Genomic DNA, 22,708 nt, shown 5'->3' on the forward strand with positions numbered 1-22,708 from the left:
AATTTTCTTATTAAATCACCTAGTTTCTGGCCCACTCATACAGTATCACAGTGCTGCTTTTGACAGTGGTTGTAACACTTGTATGTGGGTCACCCTAAAGCGATTTCCGTATTGAAACGTACGTGCGTTTTTCTTTGTTGTACAGTATGTGCGAGAAATGTTATTTGCTTGTCAAATCACGGTAACTGTTACGAACAGCAGCTGTTTGTCTTCTTATTCGCGTGAAAAATAACAGCAAATGTAGCGAGAAAAGCTGGTCATACAGACTCATACTCGTAAATGAGCGGATGTTTACAAAAGTTACACTTAAGGTGTCGCGAATGCACCTGAGCGCTAGCTAAGGCGAGTCGCCGCTATATTATAACACGGCGCGCGCATAATGTTTAGCTCGTAGGAATCAATTTTCGCATTTGAAAATTTTAATTTGTTTGCGAACTCCAAGGGTTTTGATAAAGATTTAACACCGTAATGCCATTGTGGCAAAATAACCCGCCAGGAAATGCCGGTTATAATCCGGCTGCTGGCAATGCGGATTGGTTGTACGGAAACAATGGGAACGGGAGATCTGGATTGAGGTTTAACAATTTTGATGCCAATGAGACGACGCGGAAATGGTCGTGGTTCTATGAATCGCCACGCGTATCGTTCGAGCGCAACGGATATCCTCCACCTACAGCACGACGCAGTGCTCCATGCCTTACTGGCGAGAACGTCGACAAGCAACAGTCTAGTATCGACAGTGTTAACTGGGAAAAACGTATGGTTAAACGGGTTGACCAGTACGGAATGGAGGGGCGTGGGGGATACGGTTATACGACCTCTTCGGAATTTTTAGCGCGGAAACCCAATTTTCTTGCAGAAATGCGCCAGTTTTGTGCGTATTATCCTACGTAGTCAGTTGCCCTTAATCAGGGTTTCCTCAATATTGTACATCCCCTCGCTGTATAGAGCCAGTTACTGTAGTTGTACTGAGACATCAATAACTCTTGGGACGCCTTAAAATTATTTCATATTGTGGTATTTGAATACGTCCACACGGAATTGAGTTTTTCGTTGAGTAAAAGTTAGTTTATGGCAAATTGCTTATTGCATTTTGCGGTCGGGTAATCCGTTTTCGGCTTTCGGAGAGGAATTTTTCAGCTTACCGACTGTTTATTGTTGCATTTTTCTCACAACTCCCAAAACTACATTACTTTTGATTTCCTAGGCAATGCAGAAGATTCTCATGCCAGAGGAGATCATCCCAACAAAGAATACATAAATATCCACAATGCTGAAACCAGCCAACCTGTGACGTATGGGCATCGTTTTGTCGGCTATGGTTACCCCGGCAAGAATGCTGCCAAGAAAACCAGTGATTGACTACACTTTTTGATTTTTTTGTTCTTTCTATTCTTCGACAAATCTTTATGCTATACTACTCTGCAGTTTATATATATTGCACATGTAGATACAAATGCAACAAAGCCACGTCTTTGGGCGCCAAATCCTTATGTATGATTACAAGAGCTTCTTTTATTTCCGTGCAACAATCATTGTCTTTCATTTTGTTTTGCAAGTAATGTTGGAAACTGAAAGTGCCGGGAGCGCCGCTTACGCATTATTTCGCGATATTTACGGTTCAACGTATGACACTAAAAAAAGAAGCAAATGGCCGGTTATCGTTATGATGCACGTTGCCGCCAAGCTGCATCGTTCGTGCACTCAGCAAAACTAATAATTGTAGAAGAGTTTCAATGATAAATGCACCGGCAAGCTGTCATTAGTTAATGACTATGCTGTATTGCCTTGATTCAACCAGAAAGTTTCAATCATTCCTTTGCCCTGTTGAAAATGAAAATAAATAAATTGCGCATTGTCAACCAAACAGTTAGAGAGATAATGCAGCAGGGTCTTACCTTGACAGTTATAAGCCCACGTGATTCGATATTGAAGCGATTGTCACCAGTTAGAAATTCTTTTGTGCTAGGACTGATGTGAATCTTCGATTCTATACAGAAAGTTGGTTACTAAAATGATAAAACATTAAATCGGTGCCGTACGCTGCCACTCTCACCATAACCATGGCTTTCCATTCTACTAGCCGTGTTCATCGTGTCTCCAAATCTGGAACATGAGGTGTGTCAGAAATTCACGTTACGAAATTTCAGCGCAAAGCTGTACAGTACTGTAGTCATAAGTACTGCAAACTGCAAACTCGCATTTGCAGTCATAAGAAACAAGTCGATCCTTACAAGCAGTAACGCGGCATAACGGAACCGACAACCCCGGCAGCAATCGTCCCTAAAAAAGGCAGAATCTCTTGGGCGTTTTGCACCGAGCCAGTATAAAGCAGTTAGGGCAATGTCAATTTACCTGTGTGTATTCCTATCCTGATCGGGAGATAGTTCTTCAGTTTGTCTTTTGTGCAGTTGCGCAGCACCAATAAAGCAAACGATGCGATCTCCTTGGCATGTCGTTCCTCGTTACGGATAGGTACTCCGCTTGCTACCTGAACCGTGTGCGTTGCGTGTGTTGCAACGAATTAGTAGGCAAACAAAATAGAACTGCAAGTATCAATTTTGCAAGTTACTTACGACGTAACCATCTTTGATTGTTTCCACTTTGTAGACATCGAAAGAAGCCAGGTACCCGTCGATGAACAAATACAGTTCATTCAAAAATATGCCCACTTCAAAGGGCGACCTGGCTTTGCAATAAAGGTCAAACCCAACCATACTGCTGAAGAGGATGGTTACCGCTTCGAAACTCTCCGGAGGAATCACAACTTTGTTGCGGAGTTTCGTGACTATCGATCTACATACAAACCGGTTAAACGCTCAGCTGAAGTACTCTAACATCAAACGTAGTCTATGTTTATCTTACGGAGGAATGATTTCGCCCAACAGCAAATCCACTTTATGCTGCTCCGATAACAATTCCTGAGTTCGGTGAGAAACGATATGCTCTAAGTGTTCCGCGTGCTTTCCTAGCCGATGCAGTATATTAGCTACAACGCTTCCCTTTGGCCGGAATTTATTCAGACGATCCGCGACTTCCCTAATAGACGGTCGGCGTGCTGGGTCCGCAACGATGCATTTCGCTATCATGTCGATTGAAGCCGTTTGGAAATCAGCGTTTGCATGTTTGACTGAACCTAAAAACCGATCGGAAGATTTTAAACCGAGTTTTGTAGTAAACCCATCCAAACGTACTGGTGTTAATGGTGCTGCTGGGAAATACCGGCATGCCCTTTAGGATCTCGTACATAACGATACCAAGAGCGAATATATCCTTCGACTGCGAACCGTCAGTCTGTCTATCCGGCGGAAGCATAACATCCTGATCAGCTAGAGTAAAGCTAGAAGACTTGCTAAGAATCTGGTAGATCTTTCGAGATCCGGCATCACATAGTTTGGCAGTGAAACGACTATCGAGAGCTACTGACAAACTGGATAAACTTCCGTGGTACCGAACCGAAGTTTGGAGGTGAAGGTAGTGAAGACCCTGAAAAACTGTTCAGTGCCGCTTTGACCGTTTCGTTGTATGTTGATTTTAATACCTGGATTACGTTGCAGACGAAATGCAGTTGAATCACTGCGTCGCACATGATGATTTCTTTTGATAAGAAGGAGCGCAGCGTTCCTTGTCCGCCTTCCCAGACTATAGATGTCGTTTTGGGTGTGGATAAAAATATACCACGAAAATGGGAGATATTTTCGTGGTGAATGTGACGAATCTAGAACGCCAAGTGGTAATGTACGATGTTCATTCAATCACATGAAACATGCCTGTACCTGAGAACACACGGTACGAATTGGACGCATCGCCAAGATATCTTCTTCGCTAATGCCAATAACCTCAGTTCGCAGCCACAGCGAATCGTGGCCAAGCGGCATAATCTGGACGCCGAGACTGGGAGACACAGCCATGACCTTTGGCACAAGAAGCCACCAGTTGCTGCGATCCGCCGTTAGTGAGTGTTTCCTGCAGAAGATTCTGGATAACACATATAACTGTTAGTCTAGTCCAAAACTTACATGTAGTAGAAAACTCCTAGCAAACTAGCAATCAGGATAACAACAATTCCGCCGATCGATCCAGCTATGATAGCGATTGTATCTACGATAAATTGTGTATACTTAAACCGTTGCTGTGGACGTTGAAATATTAACCATACTTATCAGCAAGCAATAGCTTACTATCAGTTTCTGCGCATCGGTCTCCTCGAAAACCACAAATGGGCTCATTAAGAGGAGGAGCATAAGCGCCGTTCCAATCGTCCGCCAGGGCCGAAGTTTTGGTCAGTGTTTTCAGTGTGAAATTAAAATACCAGGCTGCCTGCACCAAAGAATATTTTTGCTGTACCCGTATTGCGCGCTGAAATTACATTGCATTACTTGAAACGTTTGTGTCGTCGTGTTGAGCCTGGAGAAGACTGAATCAACCAATCGCATTCCAAGTCCACCCATCACTACCGGTCGCATATTTGTTTGGAAGCGCCGCTTGAGAAAAGCTTTACGGAATTCCTGTGTGCTCAGCGGAAAGCCAATGTCCTCAAACTCGCTCAAAACCTGCAGTACAAGGGACCTGGATACCGGTGCACAAAAGTTTCGATCAGTGAACCAATGCAAAAATATACCTGGCCAATAGTAATCATCATTTCTGGTATAGACAGTGTGATCTCGTTAGTCTGTACGAAAAGAACGGATTATGTATATTACGCTCTGCTGCCTGACCACCTGTAATAACGCTACCTTCTCATCGTCGCTGTAGTTGTAATGAAACAGTGTCTCCGCAGTACGTGCTACAGCGTTCCCCAAAGATAATCGGGCGGCATAGTCTGGCAGGGGAAAATTTAAGGTCACCACCTGTTTATAGAGTTCCACTGAATCCTGAAAACAGCAGGCCTATTCCAGTTTGACAGGGTACACACTTTAGCGGAGCACCAAGTCATCGTGTGTAGCCGGCAGAAAGGTGGACGCGTGGATGGTGGATGTTCAATGAAATCGCATCCACCAATCTGCCGACCTTCGGCAGATTGGTGGATGAGCCGTCCACCTTTCTGCCGGATCACATCCACCTTTCTGCCGAAGGTCGGCAGATTGGTGGATGCGATTTCATTGAACATCCACCATCCACCCGTCCACCTTTCTGCCGGCTACAATCGTGCACATGCAACCTTCATGCGCATGCTTTCTAGGTTTCAATTTTATATATGAATGGGATGTGTTTGCAAACCTTGTCGTTTGCATTTATTTGTATCGGTAAGGAATCTGGTCCTTGAACTGGAATTGGATATATGAAAACCTATAAGATGAGAAATGAAATTGGAACGGTATAATTGTAAGGTTGAACAAAAATTTTGCGGTTCGTCAGTTGTATATGTCTTACGTATTCGTTGCTGGTCATGTTGAGCGAGCGAGCCAAAATCTAGCGCAATTATCTGTATATCATGCATCAGAATGCTATCAATCTCCGTATTGCTCCATTCGCATGCCATCTTCGCATCTGTCTGTCTGATTGAAAATTGTACGTTGTTCTGTGAACAGCAAGTGGCGTATCTCCAGGAAGCACGCACCTGACTCTGAATTGGCTCGGCGCAGACGTCGCCGTGGGCGGAATCGTATTCCTGGAGACGTTTACTCCATTTGATATCGATCGACGGATCCAGGAATGCCGCTACGTGGAAGGCGGAGGCATCACAGGACGGTTGTCTGTAGTACTAGAAATCTGACGTCGCGCCACCCTGGCCGTGGATGCAAGGATAAATCCGGTGTTGGCAAACATACATCCGTGCTGAGAATAGGCTCAGACTGTTGGCGTGTAAATATCTGGGTCGTTACAACAATAATTTTGCATTTTCGCTTACCTTGCAAGCAACGGCACATCAGTTTCTGTAAATAAGACAAAAACGTTATCCGACATATTGAATGCTGTTGCAGGATAGGCATATAACTCTACACCAATAGGAACTACTACGAATGCATAATGTATCCAAAGACCAAAGATAAATGGCAATGAAACGGTTTGGCGGACTGAAAGTATCTGTGCAAAACATATTAGTGCATACTGTACGCACCTCGGGCAAGATCTCCCAAGGGAACCATTTCCAAACTGCATCCTGTAAAACAGAAACTCGTTATAGAAAATATGTACGGATGCCAAAGCAGTCGAAAGCGTTTTCGTCGTATAAACAAAAAATGTGAATTATCAAGTGGAAGAATTTTTGTTTCCAATATCATAGAAGCTTAACGAAAACCAGACGTGTATGTCTATCTTGCGATATGTTAAGTTGTTAACCATACAATTTGTTGCACATGCAGATGCCAGCATTTCATGACAATGATTTTTATTAGCGATTTGTGCTGGGAAATGTAAGCATTTCATTGTACATAGTACGATTACCATAACTGATAACACAATATAAAAAAATTACCAGCAACAACCAAATCTTTTGCCAAAGAGTTTTCCCCGGCAAACTGCCGAGAAATGGCTGCGACCGAGAACACTTAAGAAAACATAAGATAATACAAGAACAAGCTTTAACAGAACCGTTGCACATTATTACAGTCTAGCTAGAAAGCCATACCTGGAGCCAAAATGATATTAAATGACGTTGATTTGGCAAGAATTTGGAAGACCTCCCCGAACAGTTCTGGCATGGCAGCCACTCCATCCGCGCACGTTGAACTGCCTTTTTTGTACAATATTTGCCGTGTTACATTAGCAAACACCTTGGGATACAGCAGAGCAACTTCTCGAAAGGCCGTTTCGAAGTAGGGCATGGCTGCATAATATCCGTACAACGGGTTTTCGCCAATGGTTATTATTATGAAGTTAACTTTGAAGGCATTACATTTCAGATAAGCAGCTGCCAATAATAAAATCACTAAGAGAAAATTCATTTCTGGATGTCAGCTGTGTTACCGCTGAAAACAGATTATGACGCGGGGGACATAATGACGAGACGACCTTTAGAACTGCAGAAATACTAAAGGCTCACGAATGCTTCTCGCATCAAAAATAATTATGGCTCGTAGGAACCGGAAAAGCGCCAACTTTGTTCGCGGAAGGGCGGATATTTTTCAGTAAGGTCAGCAATTTATAAGCAATTATCCCGCATTTTACTCCCAGTTACAACTGCGCTACGGTTATACGCGCAGGTTTGTTAACTTCACAAACTCGGTAAATAGAGATTCTGAACGTGGTATCAAACAAAACTGGTCGCCTCCAATGGAACGATCAGCGCCGTTTAGGTCTTGCATGTTTACTTATGGTGTTAACACCAGAGATCGGCTAGGAACTGATGCAACAGCCATTGTTAATTATGCTGCGTGAGTGCTTGTACAGACGATATTGTACATACACTGTACAATACGTATTTTACACACACATACACCACACTTATCTTCACTTTCATGAGCCATCAGACTTTTAAACCAGCTGTGTGATCAGCCGATCCATGATGTTGTATGATACTCCAATTATTTCTTAAGTGCCCAGTGCTCACATTACAGATAATTGCGCAAGCCAGCCTATAAAGTACCGCACAATACAAAGGTATTTTGGTGCCGTTCAATATTGCAGCATTAGTAACTACAGAGAGATTACGTTAAGTTCCAGAATCCAGATGCTGCCAGTAACTAGAATGCTTATAATTTTAAGTGATCACATGCCGGCGCTCCTTGCTCGACTATAAGTGTTGATGAATACCAGGGGTTTATGCATAAAACGTGAAACACGGCATAAGCCTGATTATGAGTTTCATCTAGAACGAAGGGCAATCACTTTGCGTAACCTTTCACGCTGACGTGCTAGACCGGGGGAACGTATGTCATGTCAGCTGTACCACCTGCCTGTTATCTGCTATACTGTTCCCAACCGCTCAAGTTGAACCACAGACTCCTTTTAGGGTTGAGGGAAAAAATCGCACGCTCTGCTCGATGCAATGTGTGCGACGCCTGGCAAGGCTACTGGCCGGGCTTGGCAGTGGCGTAACTGAAGTCACTGGGTTCGGTGTAACAACAAAATAACTTTAAATGGTGTACAATAAAAGCCCGCTCAAAAGAACTGAGATAATGTATACACATTTTAGGTAACAGCCACCTCGTGCGGTTAAGCAACCGTACCAAAGCTATTTGTTGCAGTGCAGTGAAGTGTTGCAGTGTTTTCACAACACTGTAAGCACGAATTTGATTTTAAGAAAAAAACATTTTAAAGGAAACGTGTGAAGCGTTTGTAATGATAAATGCTTGTGCGTCCTTGTGAAAACGAAAAGAAAAAACTACTTCCGGTGCCAGTATGATTGTTATGGATTTTCATGCCAGGTACAATACAAAATCAATACGATAGTTATTGTTATTTACGATTATTAATCAAAGCACTGGCATGCGGGACTTATAACATTTCTACAGTACGTACTTGAATCGTCCGCCAAAATTCAATGTAAACGGTTCAATGAGATTCTGTCATTGTATGTTTCTTTTCCGACCGGAGAGGCATAAGAAAACCTCAACGACTTACCATGCTTCTTGGAAAGAGGATTTATTCAAAGCGAACAGCAAAAATTTCTATTCAAAGTGAATATGAACGTTTACATAATACTTGTCAAAAATGTACGAATGCATCTAGCTGACACTTGTTACCCCATATAATTAAAATAACAGCATACAATAATAAAAGACGAACAAAACATGTAACATATTACAAAAGGCAAATTAAGGCCGCGACAGGGGTGCATAATGTCAAAGAGCCGGAAAGAATTAATATGAGGAAAAAAGAGATAAAATGAAGTTAATCGTCTACACAGGGAACAATGACATCCGTCAAATTACTTAACCGATCGACCACAAACAACAGTCGCTTATCTGCTACACTAAACAGGGACTCCGCGGCATAACAAGCTCATATATCGATGCTGTACTGCGCCGGACCGCTACATGCAGCTGCACTATATCTTGCAAACAGTGCCAGCAAAAGGTCAGCAACGTCATCTGGCGGTTACTCGTTCCACTCATCGGACTGCGGATCGCGGTACACTTTGGTCAGAAAGGCGGTCGACAGCTTATTCAGTTTGCGCACATCCACATCGGCCATGGTCTCCAGCGTCCAGTCCCAGTCGCGGTAGTGCGTGGTGGTCGGGCGTGGATCATCCGCCTGGTATCCCTGCTCCTTGTCGAGACCCTGTAGGAATACAGGAATTCAGTACAGTACATCAGTGTGCATCAATGTGTGTGCGAGGTGTCGCCCGTTTAAACAATCGGTATTAGAACATCAACGTACATCTGGCCACGTATATAATAATACAGAACCTATCTGTACCTGCCAGAGGATGTTGACGCGGCGGTTACTCAACTGGCATTCACCCGTGCCGCTCGGACGATGGGCGGCAGCGATCATGGCCTGCAGGGCCGGCAAATCCAGCGGCGTCTCCAGTACGAGATTCTCCTCGAAGAGCCCCCACAGCTGCAGCTCCATGGTCTGTCGCGAGGCTCGGGACTGCACGCTGAACTCATGATGAGCAATGTCAGCCTGCAGAAATCCGTCCTCCATGCGGCAATCCTTCCACACTAGCCGCTCGCACGGATACTCGACGGCCACGCCAGCCTCCAGCTCGATAACGTCCCGGAAACTTAGTCGGTCGCAGCCGAAATCGCACTTGTAGAAAACCAGCAGCGGCAGACGGCCGTTGTTCAGTTTGAGCTTAATAGCCGGAAAGAGCGCCTCCACGCTGCCCAGCTGCCGGTGCGTGATGACCAGCAGCTTCGTGCGACGACTGAGAGCCTTGAGGATGCCGGCCATCGCCCAGTACATGCTGGCCTCACCGAACACCCCCTGGTCCCCGTAATCATCGATTTCCGCCGACACCCGCACATCCGGGAAGGGGGCCGCCAGGGTGAGCAGGTCGTTCCACCGCGCGCAGAGCAGCCGCGCGCGGACGCGCTCGATGGAGTCCAGCGAGCGGAACAGCTCCAGCAGCACGAGATCCGGCAAATGCAGACACCCGGCGCTACTGTCCAGCACCTTGCGCCGTTTGCGGCCAGCGGGCCCGCTCCCGCTGCTGACCATCATTGCCATCACCGGCTGCGCTTGTCCCGCCAGGGAACGAGATGTGATGCAACTGTCTTCCGCTGTCGCCAGCTGGCATACCTTTTCCTGCAAGACAACTTCACTTATTTCACTGCATGCGCCCGGGCATCATTACATTACACTTGTACGTTGCTCGATTTAATTCCTATCGCAATCCTGCAGCCCTACATCTGTACAGTACCCGACACCGTAATATTAATAATAAAATAATTAATAATTAACGCGAAACACACGTCAGAACAGGTGCTTACTAGTTCCTGCTACATGTAGTGTCTGTCTGGCAGAAGCCGTGAGAATTATAAGTAAACTGAAATAATCTAGACAGTTCAGTGAATGCAGATTGTACGTACGCGCTGACTGTATCTGTATTTACCAGTCTATCAGCGTCCAGTTGGCCTCTGTAATGGGCCTTCTGCAGATAAAGCAGAGTCTGGTTGAGCCGAGCGACGAACAATACACTGTGCCGCTGGCCAAATTCCCTGTTGAAGACCCTGCCGAGCTGCGGCATACCGGCTGACCAGTAGGCGGCCGGCAGCGGGCAGCAGCGCACCACGAAATCATTCTTCTTCACGCGCCGATTGGTGAGATGGGCGTCCGCGGGCGGCACGCGCACTTGCCGCTCCGGGACCAGTTCCTGGACGGGGCCGTGCGGCAGCTGCACCTCCACGAAGCGAGCATCATCGCTGGAGTACGGGCAAACGTTGGGAACGATGTGGCCCCCGTACCACACCCATGGCTCGTCAGCTTTTAGCTGCCGTCGCAGCAGCACCTGCACATCGGCTGTCCCGCTCTGCACTGGCGCGCGCTCGTGCTCGCTGTAGCGAAAAATGCGCTCATACTCCACAAACTGCGAGCGCTGGCTGGCGCAATGGAAATCCACGATCAGGCCGTCCTCCACCACGCCGATGACGTTGCCGTGCTGCAGCGGACCGTCGTCCACACAGACATCCACGGCGTTCCACGCTGCGACAGCGTCTCTGTAAATCAGCATGGCGCAAATACAGTTAGGGCTGCAGTCGAACGCGGCAGCACAGAGAGTCTCGGTAGTCGTGGCTGGAGACGCACCAGCAAAAACGCAGACCAACGCTGATCGATCAAGCTAACGCAAATACTATCACAGATTGACAGAAACAGAAATACTGCGATTGTGTCTCCTCAGAGTAACAGACAGAACTACAAGGGAAAAGCGAAAACAGAAAGTAGTTCAAGCGCCAACCAACAAAAAGTCAAATCTACAGTTTCCAAGTACTGTACGCCAGCGGATCATGTTCTGGTCAGCGGCTTTGTAGTGTAAGTACAGTACAGCACTCACAGAAACACACAGAAGCATGTTTGAACGGCAGTGGTAACCGCCAGCTCGTGCGGGCTGACAACATTGCCATTACTCAGGAGCGCATCGTCCACGTTATTTGCTGCTTTCGTTTGTAACAATTCTTCGATGCGTAATTTCTGCATTCGTGCAGGAAATACAGCATCCACAGGACAATATTTAGGTGGAATTCAGTCGAACCTTTGGTTCTGTTGGACAGTAACTGGCTCATGGCTGCAGCTGAATCGCTGGCGGTGGACGACTGTGTCTGCATTAATGCCCAGATCGATTACTTAATGATGAGATGGGGATCATCAAAATGTCGTCCTTCGCAACAATCGCAAGTGCATGGGCACTGGGCAGTGTCGTAGATCTAACAAGTAAATTATTACATTATCTAAAAATATCTAAATCCGTGCCTTTGCGTTTAAACATTAACCTGACTCGGTAGCGCCCTGTCTGCTACTTCTATTCCTACGAATGAGAATAAATTCATGCTGATAAAAATATTGCAGCACTGCGCTAATATCTATATTAATAATTGTATTCGTCCAGTTGACTTCTGTAAAATATAAAATGCATGCTGGGATCCGGTATCCCAGAGTTTTAAAAGCCGGAGATCGTATTCGTCCTACCACAGATGTGATACGCGTTTTGCTGATTGTAATTACCCGGGTAATTGGTAAGGCAACGCCACGCCGGTCGGTATGAACCTTTGGCGGTACTTTTGAATAGTTTTGATTCACAGTCTGTGTACAGCTACATGCGCGTAAGCACGTATACATTTCTTCATTGTGCGTGCATTGGAAGGTATCTTAAAATTATGTCGTAAATCAGAGCATGAACAAAGAAAATGGCTTGGAAAAAAGGCAGCGATAAAAGTGATAACTGCAGCTACAGTAAATCGAAATTTAAGGCAGACGCCTTATTGCATAACACCTGCATATTCTGCTGAGATTGTGCAGAATTATCGGTGAGTACCGTATTATCTGTCGACTGCAAACAACGAAAATTTTAGCGAGTAACATAATTATAGCTTACCCATGATCGTTACTGACATAAATTGTCAATAACGTTTTCCCCATCCGTGTACTTCTTTTATGATGCAAAAATGCGACAAACTGTAACATTAACCTTAACCTTATGGCTAATTTGGAATGCCTGCGTCGGTAATACAAACACAAAATTGTAAAATTATAATATGCGTACTTTTAATGCAGTATTATCTGGGCCTTTTTAGATTGTCAGACGACGACGTCGCGACCGCCGTACACTATACCGCAAGGATTAGGATGTGACCGTTGGAGCCATCTAATAGGTGATTCGTGCTTCTACTTTGGACAAGATCCCGGCTCTACCTCGGGTGAGCGTATTCGCTATAATTTCACCGAAGCGCGAAAATTTTGCCAGACAAAATTCTGGTATGGAGATTTGGCTTCCATTACGTCTTACGAAGAACAAAGCTCCATAAACGACATACTTCTTGGGTATGGCGCAGACTTTTGGATTGGTTTACGGTAAGTACTAGTATAACTTCCATGCGTTATTTACGGGTACTCAAAATCTCCGGTAAACTGACAGAGAAGTATGGAGTGCATATAATAACTGGATAGATGGAACGCCGGTGACCTACTCAAACTGGGGAGCTCCTGGGGTGCCTGCGCCCAGTCCTGCGAACCCCCGATGCATTGGAATCCGAGGAATGTTGGCCAATAATCACACTCGCGGCATGTGGTATCCCGATTACTGCAGTATTGAACGACCCGCTCTCTGCAAAGGTCCGGCTTTCCTAACCACAACCAGTGCGCCGCCGCCAACCTTTACAACCACACGAACTACCTCCACAACCTCACGGCAAAGCAGCCCTTGGACGTTTGCTTCGACCACCCGGACTCCAGTGTCAACACGTCCGACCACGCCCAACTGGCCGTACACCGTGCCACCACCCACTACCAGACGGCCAGCAGACATTACAACAACTCGCCCAACAGTACCGCCCACCGAAATTTCCTTTGAGGTTCCGTCGTACCTGCTGAAAACGTTAAACGTTACTTGCCGGTTGGGACGAGTGACCCTGCCCGAAGAGGATCTGGATCTGGTGGACTCGCTGACGACGGTGTTTGACGGTGATAATACACTCAACTGTCGTGTGATCCTCCACGATCTGCATTCATGGATCGTGGCTAAGACTGGCGAAACCAGACAGAAACGGGCGTCGTTTTATGAACCGATTAAAGTCGAATGCACCCGGGGAAATTTAACCGTATCCAACGTCGACCCGGGGACATCAGAATCCACGGGGTTGGTCTTCCGCACCGGCGGATCCAACAGATGTATGGAGACGTACAGAGAGTTTTTGAGCTATGTTACCGGCTTTCGCCACTTTTGAGTTGTTTAGCAATTTGTTTTTACCCGCTGACAACCGAAGCAACAATAATTGCAAATACCGTTGCACTGAAGTAGTTCCTCGAGACATATACGAGTTTTATTAGCGGCCATAAAATTGGCAGCTTTCATCCGTTGTACTGTCGCAGAGCGAGTCACCGACACTTTGTCGACGAACACTGCGTCTAACGTCAAAAGCTCGCTCGTCACGACATTAAGTAAAACTATAAAAATAAAAAAACCTGAGAATGCATAAGAAAACTAAAACTGTTCAGCCAAGTATTAGCTCAAATTGAGGACGTGACGGGCCGGCATCGTGTCATTCTACTTAAAGCCGGTCGACAAAATGGTGGGTCACCGTCGCAACGCACAAACTCACACGATATGTTGCCCAATTCCCATCGCTCTGAATAAGGAAGAGCAAACGCATGTGTTCGCGCATCAGTATACAGCATCACTTTGCTGGAGAAAAGACCACGAATCAGACATTACTGAACCACCTGTAGGTAATGGCCTGCAGGCTTTTTAGCACAGAGCGAGCTGAAAAGGCCTGCAAATAATCAGGTTTGGCCAATAACGTACGGTGGGTAGTCATCAAAAAGTATGCGCTATCAATGAACCCAAATACTACAACCCGCAAACTGCATTACAGTAAGTAATACGTTGCGCTTTGTCTATGTTGCGATAACGCGTTAATACTGCACAATACTGCATGATATATTGATGATAATATATGGAATTTTCCCCTTTTGTCTACCGAATAATTAAAACAGAGCTGAGCGAGTTGCAACTGCCGACTGCAGATCAGGTTATCATGTCCACGTAGTTCCATCTGCAGAAGTAAATACATGTGCTACTTTGCAGGTTCAATGTAGGTATATCAATATTCAGATTCCCGCTACGTTAGTCCGTGAACACAGTAGAATTCTTTATGGTATTTTGGTTATTTTGAAACGTTAGTTCGTTCTCTGGAAAAGATGAAAACTCTGATTAAGGTTGTAGCTTTAGGGCTTATTTGGATGCGCGGCGCAGGTATCTACTAAATATTATTGAACAGCGCCGGTACAGCTTTGGTACAATGGATATTACTCATTGTAGAATGTGACATCAGATCGGCATCGAAAATAGACATTCCACATCCAGATGGATGTGATCCTTGGGGAGTACGGTTTAATAGTTCATGCTTCTACTTTGGGGACAACCCGAGCGACGGATCCGAATGGGTTCCCCGTCCTTATCACAATTTCGATAATGCACGACAATTTTGCCAGACAAAATTCACCAACGCCGATCTAGCCACCATCGGCAGCATGCAGGAGCAGCAACTGATGTCGAACGTAATTTCGCGCATTGGTGCAGAATTCTGGATTGGTTTGAGGTATGTATAGCGCAAAACGGCAAACGGTGCTGGTACCGTTTTGCTAATATCCGGTACCATCTGAGCGTGGAAAGGATTAGCCGCGAATAATTATTATTATTAACACTTATTCAACTGTAGCTTTACATATGCATGGATACATACATATTTCCGTGCACTTGTACAGCATTCCACCTTCCACAGGGAAAACAGTGATCCATGGACTGCCTTCAACTACTGGGTAGACGGCAGCCGAGTAAAGGTTAGTAATTGGGGATATGGACAGCCAGCCATTTCTCCATCTGTTGTAAACAGCTGTGTGGGTTTGCGAGGATCATATGGTAAAGAGCATTTACCCGGCGACTGGTTCGTGGATAATTGTAGCGTACGGAGATATGCCCTGTGCAGAGCTCCAGTTTCTGACCGGGTCACCACCACAAGCCGCCCACAACCTACGTACACTACTCCTCAACCTCCTACTACGGATCCAGCGTATATAGATACAACCAGCACATGGCCTTCCGCAGGCCCGGTGTCGCCGGTTGATGTTCCATCCTATCTGCTTGAACCGTTGAACATTTCTCGCAGTCTTGGACGAATGCAGTTTCCCGAAGGTGATCTGGATCTGATGGACTCGCTGACGACGGTGTTTGACGGTGACAACACCCTTGACTGCCGTGTGATACTGCACGATCAGCATTCGTGGATCTTGGCTAAAGCCGGCGAAGCCAGACAGAAGCGTTCATCGTATTACGAACCGATTACAGTGCAGTGTACATGTACGCGGGGGAATTTAACTGTTTCCAGCCTGGATCCCGGGAACTCGGAATCCATTGGTTTGGTTTTCCGCAGCGGTGGATCCAAGAAATGCATGGAGACATATAGAGAGTTTTTGACCTATTTGAATGGATTTTACAAAGTATAAGTTATGTTGTTGATTTGACGGTGTTTGGCAGTGCGCGTGAGCCAACATGCAGAAGATCTCTATCAACGAAAATGGTTATTCTGAAGCCAGTTTGCGATAACTGTTGACTCTGCATTGTTTAATTTTGCTTGCAACGTACAGATTTTTTATTGGACTGGCTAGCGGCTATCGTTCGTAATGTAGTGGAACTTTCTACCAGCTGAGCTCTAACCGGTGCTGCGAATTCCAGTCGTTACTTCCAGTCGTTTCCAGTCGTGACGGGCCGACATCGTGTCGTTCGACTTAGTGCTGGTCGACAAATGGAGGGTCACCGTCGCACAGCACAACTTCACACGATATGTTGCCCGATTCTCATCGCTCTGGAATTAGGAAGTGCAAACGCATGCGTTCGTGCACCAGTATACAGAGTCACTTTATATACTGGATAAATGACCACGAATCAGACATTATTGAGCCACCTGTACGTAATTATGCGTCGCGGAAATGGGAATCAATATGCAACGACTTACAAAGTAGCAGATGTATTAAACTTTCTGTTAATTATTTCCGTACGCCACCGTATTTCTGCAATATTCTTATGTATCCCGCATGTATTTCACTATAAAGAAGCCTAAGGGCCAAGGGAATTGAAGGGAAGCCTAACAGGATACATCGAAGGTGCAAAAATTAAGAATACAGCTCGTACTGTGCGAAGATTATACCCATATAAAGAAAAAATCAATGGTGCATTCAATTTAATCGCAGCGGCATAATTCTTCCCGCCACATTAAATTTCCTGTTAATTTCTTCAGAAGTGCAATTCAAGTACACTGCCAGTACACTGGAATTAAGCAGTTGTGCAAGAATGCATGGGTGTTTATAGCGCTGCAAAGTGCATACTGAAGTACGTCTAATATTGTATTCCTTCTTGTATTTCAATTGTCCTTAAGAAAATCATTGTTTCTAGTTCGTTAGCGATATTGACTGGATGATTATGATGAATACTTGATGTGCATTCGATTCTGTGGTTGTTGATTGCGGGCTGAGGGGCTACTTCCGGTTGCTGCCTTGCCGCGGCTCGTACTGAACCAGTGTAACGGTATATGCGGTTGGCGTTGTTCGTAGATGGTTGCCTGATGACGAGCAGCTGGCGTGATATTACTGCTGTTGCCCTTAAACAACGCGACCAGCAACCAGTGCACGCACTACGTACCGGCTGGACCGCTATTCGGAGCCCAACCTGGCGTGCTGCTCGTGGTTCGCCGGGAACGCCTGCTGCAAGCGCACGGAGGTGACCAGCGTCTTCGCCGACATGTTCCAATTATTCGGCGCCACGTAGGACTGTCTGAACCGCATCAGCTACCTTATGTGCTACTTCTGCAGTCCCGACCAGTACATCTGGACCCTGGTTACGCGAGTGTGTATGCGACTCCTCCGTACTGCTCAGTTAACTGAACCGCAAGTAACCACCGGTGTTGTGTTGTACGTTTTAGGAACAAGAAGGCCAGCATCTGCCGGTCGTTCTGCGAGTCCATCTACGAGTCGAGCGCCGACGACAGCTTCAAGTCCGAGGGCGAGACGCAGACGCTCTTGCTGAAGGATCCCTTCGCCCAGAAGGGCGAGCGTGAACACCGACGACGGCGGCTTCGGTCGCAACAACTTATTCGACGTCGTCGAGGGCGATAAGGACGGCTACCGCTTCGACTCCACGTCCTTCAGCCAAGCCCACGCCCAGTGAGCACCTTCGCCACCCTCCTACCGACCGCGCTCGGCGTCCTTCTTCTCTTCCGCTCATGACTATCATTCGCGCTTCATTCGACCAAGGCAACAACAATTAGTAATTGCTAATCTGCATCCAGTTAAATTAACAAAATGTGTGATAAAAACAGACTGTCATGTACCGGGTAAAGTTAACGTGAATTAAACAGCAGCAAATTACAGTGGACTTCATAAATGTGGTTACACATATGACATAGCCACCCGTATGCATAGCGCTATCGGCTTTAAGTGTAACCACATTTATGAAGTCCATTGTAACAGGTCGGGCTAAAGGCTAAAAAACACAACAAACATCCAGACAAGAGGTAGAGCAATCAATTACAAAAACTTAAGGCAGACAAATCATGGCACGCAGACCGCGCAATGAATAGTGTCGTGTTTCTGTCCGCGGAATTCCTCGTGCGAGATGTATCCATCCTGCCACGAAACGGTCGTACAGAACCATCGATTGTTTCCAAACCTCCCTGGATTCCATCAAGTGGAAAGATCTTAAGTGGACTAAACGTTTCTGCATACTGAACTACGGAACTACGTGAACTGAACTGATGGAACTACGTGGACATGATAAACTGATCTGCAGTCGGCAGTTGCAACTCGCTCAGCTCTGTTTTAATTATTCGGTAGACAAAAGGGGAAAATTCCATATTATCATCAATATATCATGCAGTATTGTGCAGTATTAACGCGTTATCGCAACATAGACAAAGAACTATTACTACAATGCAGTTTGCGGGTTGTAGTATTTGGGTTCATTGATAGCGCATACTTTTTGATGACCGTACGTTATTGGCCAAACCTGATTTATTTGGAGGCCTTTTCAGCTCGCCTCTGTGCTAAAAAGCCTGCAGGCCATTACCTACAGGTGGTTCAGTAATGTCTGATTCGTGGTCTTTTCTCCAGCAAAGTGATGCTGTATACTGATGCGCGAACACATGCGTTTGCTCTTCCTTATTCAGAGCGATGGGAATTGGGCAACATATCGTGTGAGTTTGTGCGTTGCGACGGTGACCCACCATTTTGTCGACCGGCTTTAAGTAGAATGACACGATGCCGGCCCGTCACGTCCTCAATTTGAGCTAATACTTGGCTGAACAGTTTTAGTTTTCTTATGCATTCTCAGGTTTTCTTATTTTATAGTTTTACTTAATGTCGTGACGAGCGAGCTTTTTTCTTTTTGAGATATCACTATAAAAAAGGCTACTTAATTAGCTTTTTAATGAATACTAGCACTTGTAGAACGATTCAGAGGAAAGTGCGCAGCGAATTCCCAAAGTTGTCATAAATATACGCATGCTATAAACAATTACCTCCCGTTAAGAGCTTTTACTACGAAGGATTGATCGCTGTGCATCCTTAATTGCGCGAAGTGTCTCCGGGCAACGGTTTTTCTTGGAAATGTAATTCGTTAATGGAAGTCCTAATTAATGGAATTTTAATTTGTTAAGGGATTATTTAACCGTAAATTGAACTAGTATAGGTTGTTTTTTTTTACCTTTCCTGAAATATTTATGGCCCCCCGGGGGGTCGGGGGCGTCTTCACTATAGTTAAGCGTAGTTTGAAATTTCGCTTTAAATCAATGGTAAACTAATTCTTGTCAATAAATTTCATATGTGCACTGGAGGCTGCTATCGCTTTTCCAGCAAATGAAAGTGTTGCCATGAAACAATAATAAAGGTCAGTCGGATATCACGAAATTATTGACAGATTGATGTAGCATAAGTTCAGTTTATTGATGTCAACAATAATCAAAGCTACATTCAGCAAAAGATGAAAAATGTTGAAAGTCGGCGACACTTTTGACGATTACGAAAGCGCTATAAATTCTTTAAAAGAGTACGAAAAAGCGACTTTCCAGTTATTCGTAAAAAGTCGAAGTTTTGAAAGGCTTTCAATAAATCATCCGTGTTACAATGACTTAAAATTTAGCTCGATAAAGTTTGTATGTAAACATCATGGGAAATGGCGCAGTCATCGGAAAGACTATGCAGTTGAATGCAGGAAGGTTCAAACAACGGTAAAACTTGACTGTCCGGCATTTGTCAAGTTCAAGCTAATCAAGAATGTCGTCCACGCAGTAACCGTTGCTGGGGCATCGGATCACAATCATGCAGTCGAAGAATCTGTGTGGAATTTTTATCCGGAAAACAGAAAACTGGCGGACGAAGAGAAAAAAGTGATAGATGGTCTTCTCAACTGTGGTGTCCAACGGGCGACTGTTTGCAAAAAAATAAATGAACAGTGTTGGAAGTCTGGTGTAAATGGCCAGTTGAGAACTAAAGATATTCATAATTATGCTGCAGTAACGCAAAGGAAAGTCAAAGGTAACAAACCGGAAGGGCAAATACTGGAAGAATATCTCCAAAAAGTTGTGGAAGAGAATCCCCATACCGACATCTTCACAGTTACTCATCAAACAAATTCCACTGACCGGACTTTGGACATTCTGTACATTCAAACTGGTGAAATGAAGATTTTCTGCAAGCACGGTCAAGCTCTTTTCATGGATAGCACCTACCGGCTCAATTGTGAGCATTTTTGTTTGTATTGGTAAGTCCCCTTCCACTTTGTAGTTGCACATACCAAAATACCATTGCCTTAATTTGGAAATGTAGTACAGAGTGTACAGAGTTCGGGCACAATTTTGTAACTATTTCTGTAAACATAAAAAGTGGAAGTACTGTATGTGACCGTGTATGTGACAGACCCAACATACCAGGTTCAGACTTTTCTCAAAAACTAATAATGGCAATGCAACTGGGTATTTACTCTTCTGGGTATTTACCTAAATGATAGAAACACGTAAAGTGTGCAGTAGTGTGAATTACAGGAACGGCGGCAATAGTAGAAGATTTCATTTTTATTTCAAACCATTGTATATAACTTTCGATTTTCTATTTCTAAGTTTGGCTACCCTTGTATGTTTCAGTATACTGGTGGAAGACGAAAACGGTTTCGGGCAACCTGTAGCGATGGCATTTCTACGCGATGAAAAGAAAAACACGTTGGAAAGGCTGTTCGAAATATTCAAGGAAAGAAATAATGACAGTGTCGAGGGTATTCAATGTATCTTTGTGGATAAAGACTTTGCACAAATTGCCGCGCTGGAAAAATCGTTTCCTGCATCGCCTGTATTATTGTGTGCTTTTCACACCATGAAAGCTTGGAAGACAAAAATAGCAACGCAAAAACTGTCACAGACCGAGAAACAGGAGCTACTCGCTCAATTTAAGCGTGTGCTGCATGCCGACAGCATGAACCGGTTGGAGGAAGAAGAGCGCAAATTGGAGATACTCCTGCCAGACGCAATGGCAGAATATTACTCAAAACACTGGAAGTCTAGGATAAACATGTGGGCATTTGCTTATCAAAAAAGTATTTTGGCTTTTGGTAACCGTACAACAAATCGTATCGAACGCTTTTTCCTCATGGTTAAGTCAGCGTTTCGGAATACCGGAAGATCGGTGTGGACGCGCTACCATTTAAAAGATTGTGTGGAGATTATTCTACGAGTAGTCTCGCATAAACTTGAAATTGCCAAGTACGAAGGATATGTGAACAAGGGAAAGGCCCTTGTGTTGCATGGTTTTCCTTCGATTCAGTATGCCGAAAGCGTTGGGCGTTCGCTTACAAAAATTGCAGCCCTTATCGTGCAAAAGCAATTCATGCTAATGGGAGCCGAGACGTACGAAGTCTTGCCGAGTACTGCCGATGAGTGGAGTGTTACAAACACTACCAGGATAGAGCATCGTACATACGATCTAATACGAATGGACGAAAGGTATACGTGCTCGTGTTATACAAACTGCTCATTTGGTTTGCCTTGCCGCCATATTCTTTATTTACGAAAGAGCAATGGTGAGGACATATTTTCATTGAATGACGTTATAACTAAATGGCATCGCGGAAGTAATGCTTCTGAACTGGAACGTATCCCCGAAAAATTTCTTGACGCGGCGCTGGAAGGTGTGCCAGATGAGGTTCTGGAATGCGAGCGCACGGAAATTTCCAATCAAAACTTTCCGACAATTGGCAAGCGGTTCAGTGCAGCAAAGGATATATGCAACAGAATTGCTTCGATGGCTGCTAATTTTGGTGGTAACCAGTTTAAGGAAGTACTTACCGTTTTAACTTCAGTAGAAGAATCGCTGACAAGCGGCTGCATACCTACTGTAAGAGGAAGTGACACCTCCAGTAAGTCTCCGCTGGCCTGTCCGTTGTTAGCGACTGGGGAATTAGTGCTTCGATCGAGCAACACTTCTAAACCAAAAGGTCGGCCAAATGAGGGAGGTCGGTTTAAAAAATTTAACAAAAAGAACTTAAAGTGACTGCAAAAAATTGTGAGTACTGCAATGTCGAGTAGATTGGATTCTGAATATTGTAATTTTCCCGTACTCTGGATATTCCGAAGCTAAATTAACAATAAAACTACGTCAATTTTGCGCAAAAAAAGATTTGTTTATGTCGGCGCTGTTTGTTTACTGGAATGATAGTCGCTCAAAGTGGCCACCGTTAATTAAGAATTTTACGAAACGATTTTTTTCCGGTTGTTTTCTGTACTTAGTTCAGAATAACGAACTCTATACGAAATACGGGGAATTTTTAATGCTGGTACGTATGCATAGTACTTAGTGTGTACTAGTACGTAGTAAACAACATAAGCATTAATCAACATCACTTAAAGGAGGTTACAGTAAAAGTATTTCATCAGTTCTTATGTTAATTTGTATTGCATTGCTTTTTTAAATCTAAACATGTGAAAGCTGTCCTTAAGGTTCCAGACTGCATTCACAAAAAAGGTGACAAAAGTTTTCTGAGAACGGATTCGGAATTAGTGAGTCCGATTTACCTAATAAAAATAGTTTAAAAGCGAAAAGTTGATTCCCCCTTGCTTGAATACGACTG

The 22,708-nt window shown here is 44.8% G+C and overlaps 5 protein-coding genes and 1 pseudogene across 6 annotated transcripts; 5 read left to right on the forward strand and 1 right to left on the reverse strand.

Annotated features, from left to right (window-relative positions):
• The first annotated feature begins 237 nt into the window (after nt 1–237).
• On the forward strand, nt 238–1,601 carry LOC129594445 (uncharacterized). Its single transcript, XM_055491146.1, has 2 exons — nt 238–874; nt 1,208–1,601. The coding sequence occupies exons 1-2, from the start codon at nt 469–471 to the stop codon at nt 1,360–1,362; spliced, it is 561 nt and encodes a 186-aa protein (XP_055347121.1). The 5' UTR covers nt 238–468; the 3' UTR covers nt 1,363–1,601.
• On the reverse strand, nt 1,552–6,089 carry LOC129594452 (speract receptor-like). The gene is made up of 20 exons (XM_055491153.1): nt 6,062–6,089; nt 5,852–5,876; nt 5,561–5,696; nt 5,374–5,412; nt 5,221–5,289; nt 4,737–4,874; nt 4,622–4,672; nt 4,380–4,553; nt 4,182–4,320; nt 4,020–4,101; nt 3,777–3,966; nt 3,542–3,718; nt 3,195–3,486; nt 2,866–3,136; nt 2,577–2,796; nt 2,356–2,491; nt 2,235–2,283; nt 2,057–2,106; nt 1,899–1,990; nt 1,552–1,824 (listed from the first exon to the last, which is right to left on the reverse strand). The coding sequence occupies exons 1-20, from the start codon at nt 6,087–6,089 to the stop codon at nt 1,774–1,776; spliced, it is 2,409 nt and encodes an 802-aa protein (XP_055347128.1). The 3' UTR covers nt 1,552–1,773.
• A 6,325-nt stretch (nt 6,090–12,414) lies between these two features.
• Nucleotides 12,415–13,832, forward strand: LOC129594498 (uncharacterized). The gene is made up of 3 exons (XM_055491200.1): nt 12,415–12,549; nt 12,621–12,897; nt 12,962–13,832. The coding sequence occupies exons 1-3, from the start codon at nt 12,492–12,494 to the stop codon at nt 13,767–13,769; spliced, it is 1,143 nt and encodes a 380-aa protein (XP_055347175.1). The 5' UTR covers nt 12,415–12,491; the 3' UTR covers nt 13,770–13,832.
• Nucleotides 13,833–14,581: 749 nt separating this feature from the next.
• LOC129594481 (macrophage mannose receptor 1-like) lies at nt 14,582–16,536 on the forward strand. The gene is made up of 3 exons (XM_055491177.1): nt 14,582–14,797; nt 14,864–15,143; nt 15,327–16,536. The coding sequence occupies exons 1-3, from the start codon at nt 14,743–14,745 to the stop codon at nt 16,045–16,047; spliced, it is 1,056 nt and encodes a 351-aa protein (XP_055347152.1). The 5' UTR covers nt 14,582–14,742; the 3' UTR covers nt 16,048–16,536.
• LOC129594453 (uncharacterized) lies at nt 16,094–17,764 on the forward strand (annotated as a pseudogene).
• A 1,554-nt stretch (nt 17,765–19,318) lies between these two features.
• Nucleotides 19,319–22,266, forward strand: LOC129594482 (zinc finger SWIM domain-containing protein 3-like). Of its 2 annotated transcripts, XM_055491180.1 has the most exons (3): nt 19,319–19,480; nt 19,743–20,353; nt 20,733–22,266. In XM_055491180.1, exons 2-3 carry the CDS (start codon nt 20,271–20,273, stop codon nt 22,129–22,131), a joined length of 1,482 nt encoding a protein of 493 aa, XP_055347155.1. In that variant the 5' UTR covers nt 19,319–19,480; nt 19,743–20,270; the 3' UTR covers nt 22,132–22,266. The 2 variants fall into 2 exon arrangements, with proteins under 2 accessions (XP_055347155.1, XP_055347154.1); XM_055491179.1 differs by lacking the exon at nt 19,319–19,480 and having other exon boundaries at nt 19,556–20,353.
• The last annotated feature ends 442 nt before the right edge of the window (nt 22,267–22,708 follow it).

The sequence above is a fragment of the Paramacrobiotus metropolitanus genome, unplaced genomic scaffold, assembly GCF_019649055.1.
Source record: "Paramacrobiotus metropolitanus isolate TYO unplaced genomic scaffold, Prichtersi_v1.0 Parri_scaffold0000068, whole genome shotgun sequence".
NCBI classification, from domain to species: Eukaryota; Metazoa; Tardigrada; class Eutardigrada; order Parachela; family Macrobiotidae; genus Paramacrobiotus; species Paramacrobiotus metropolitanus.

Bases quoted from the DNA above. Each gene is read 5' to 3' on its own strand.
- LOC129594445 (XM_055491146.1), top strand. From the start codon at position 469: ATGCCATTGTGGCAAAATAACCCGCCAGGAAATGCCGGTTATAATCCG. The intron at 875-1,207 runs GTGCGTATTATC...TTGATTTCCTAG, and splicing joins TGCAGAAATGCGCCAGTTTT to GCAATGCAGAAGATTCTCAT.
- LOC129594482 (XM_055491179.1), top strand. From the start codon at position 19,581: ATGTTGAAAGTCGGCGACACTTTTGACGATTACGAAAGCGCTATAAAT. The intron at 20,354-20,732 runs GTAAGTCCCCTT...TGTATGTTTCAG, and splicing joins GAGCATTTTTGTTTGTATTG to TATACTGGTGGAAGACGAAA.
- LOC129594481 (XM_055491177.1), top strand. From the start codon at position 14,743: ATGAAAACTCTGATTAAGGTTGTAGCTTTAGGGCTTATTTGGATGCGC. The intron at 14,798-14,863 runs GTATCTACTAAA...TACTCATTGTAG, and splicing joins TATTTGGATGCGCGGCGCAG to AATGTGACATCAGATCGGCA. The intron at 15,144-15,326 runs GTATGTATAGCG...CACCTTCCACAG, and splicing joins GAATTCTGGATTGGTTTGAG to GGAAAACAGTGATCCATGGA.
- LOC129594452 (XM_055491153.1), bottom strand. From the start codon at position 6,089: ATGGTTCCCTTGGGAGATCTTGCCCGAG. The intron at 5,697-5,851 runs GTAAGCGAAAAT...CTAGTACTACAG, and splicing joins GATGTGCCGTTGCTTGCAAG to ACAACCGTCCTGTGATGCCT. The intron at 3,137-3,194 runs GTACGTTTGGAT...ATCGGTTTTTAG, and splicing joins CAGCAGCACCATTAACACCA to GTTCAGTCAAACATGCAAAC.
- LOC129594498 (XM_055491200.1), top strand. From the start codon at position 12,492: ATGCGACAAACTGTAACATTAACCTTAACCTTATGGCTAATTTGGAAT. The intron at 12,550-12,620 runs GTAATACAAACA...GGGCCTTTTTAG, and splicing joins AATTTGGAATGCCTGCGTCG to ATTGTCAGACGACGACGTCG. The intron at 12,898-12,961 runs GTAAGTACTAGT...GTAAACTGACAG, and splicing joins GACTTTTGGATTGGTTTACG to AGAAGTATGGAGTGCATATA.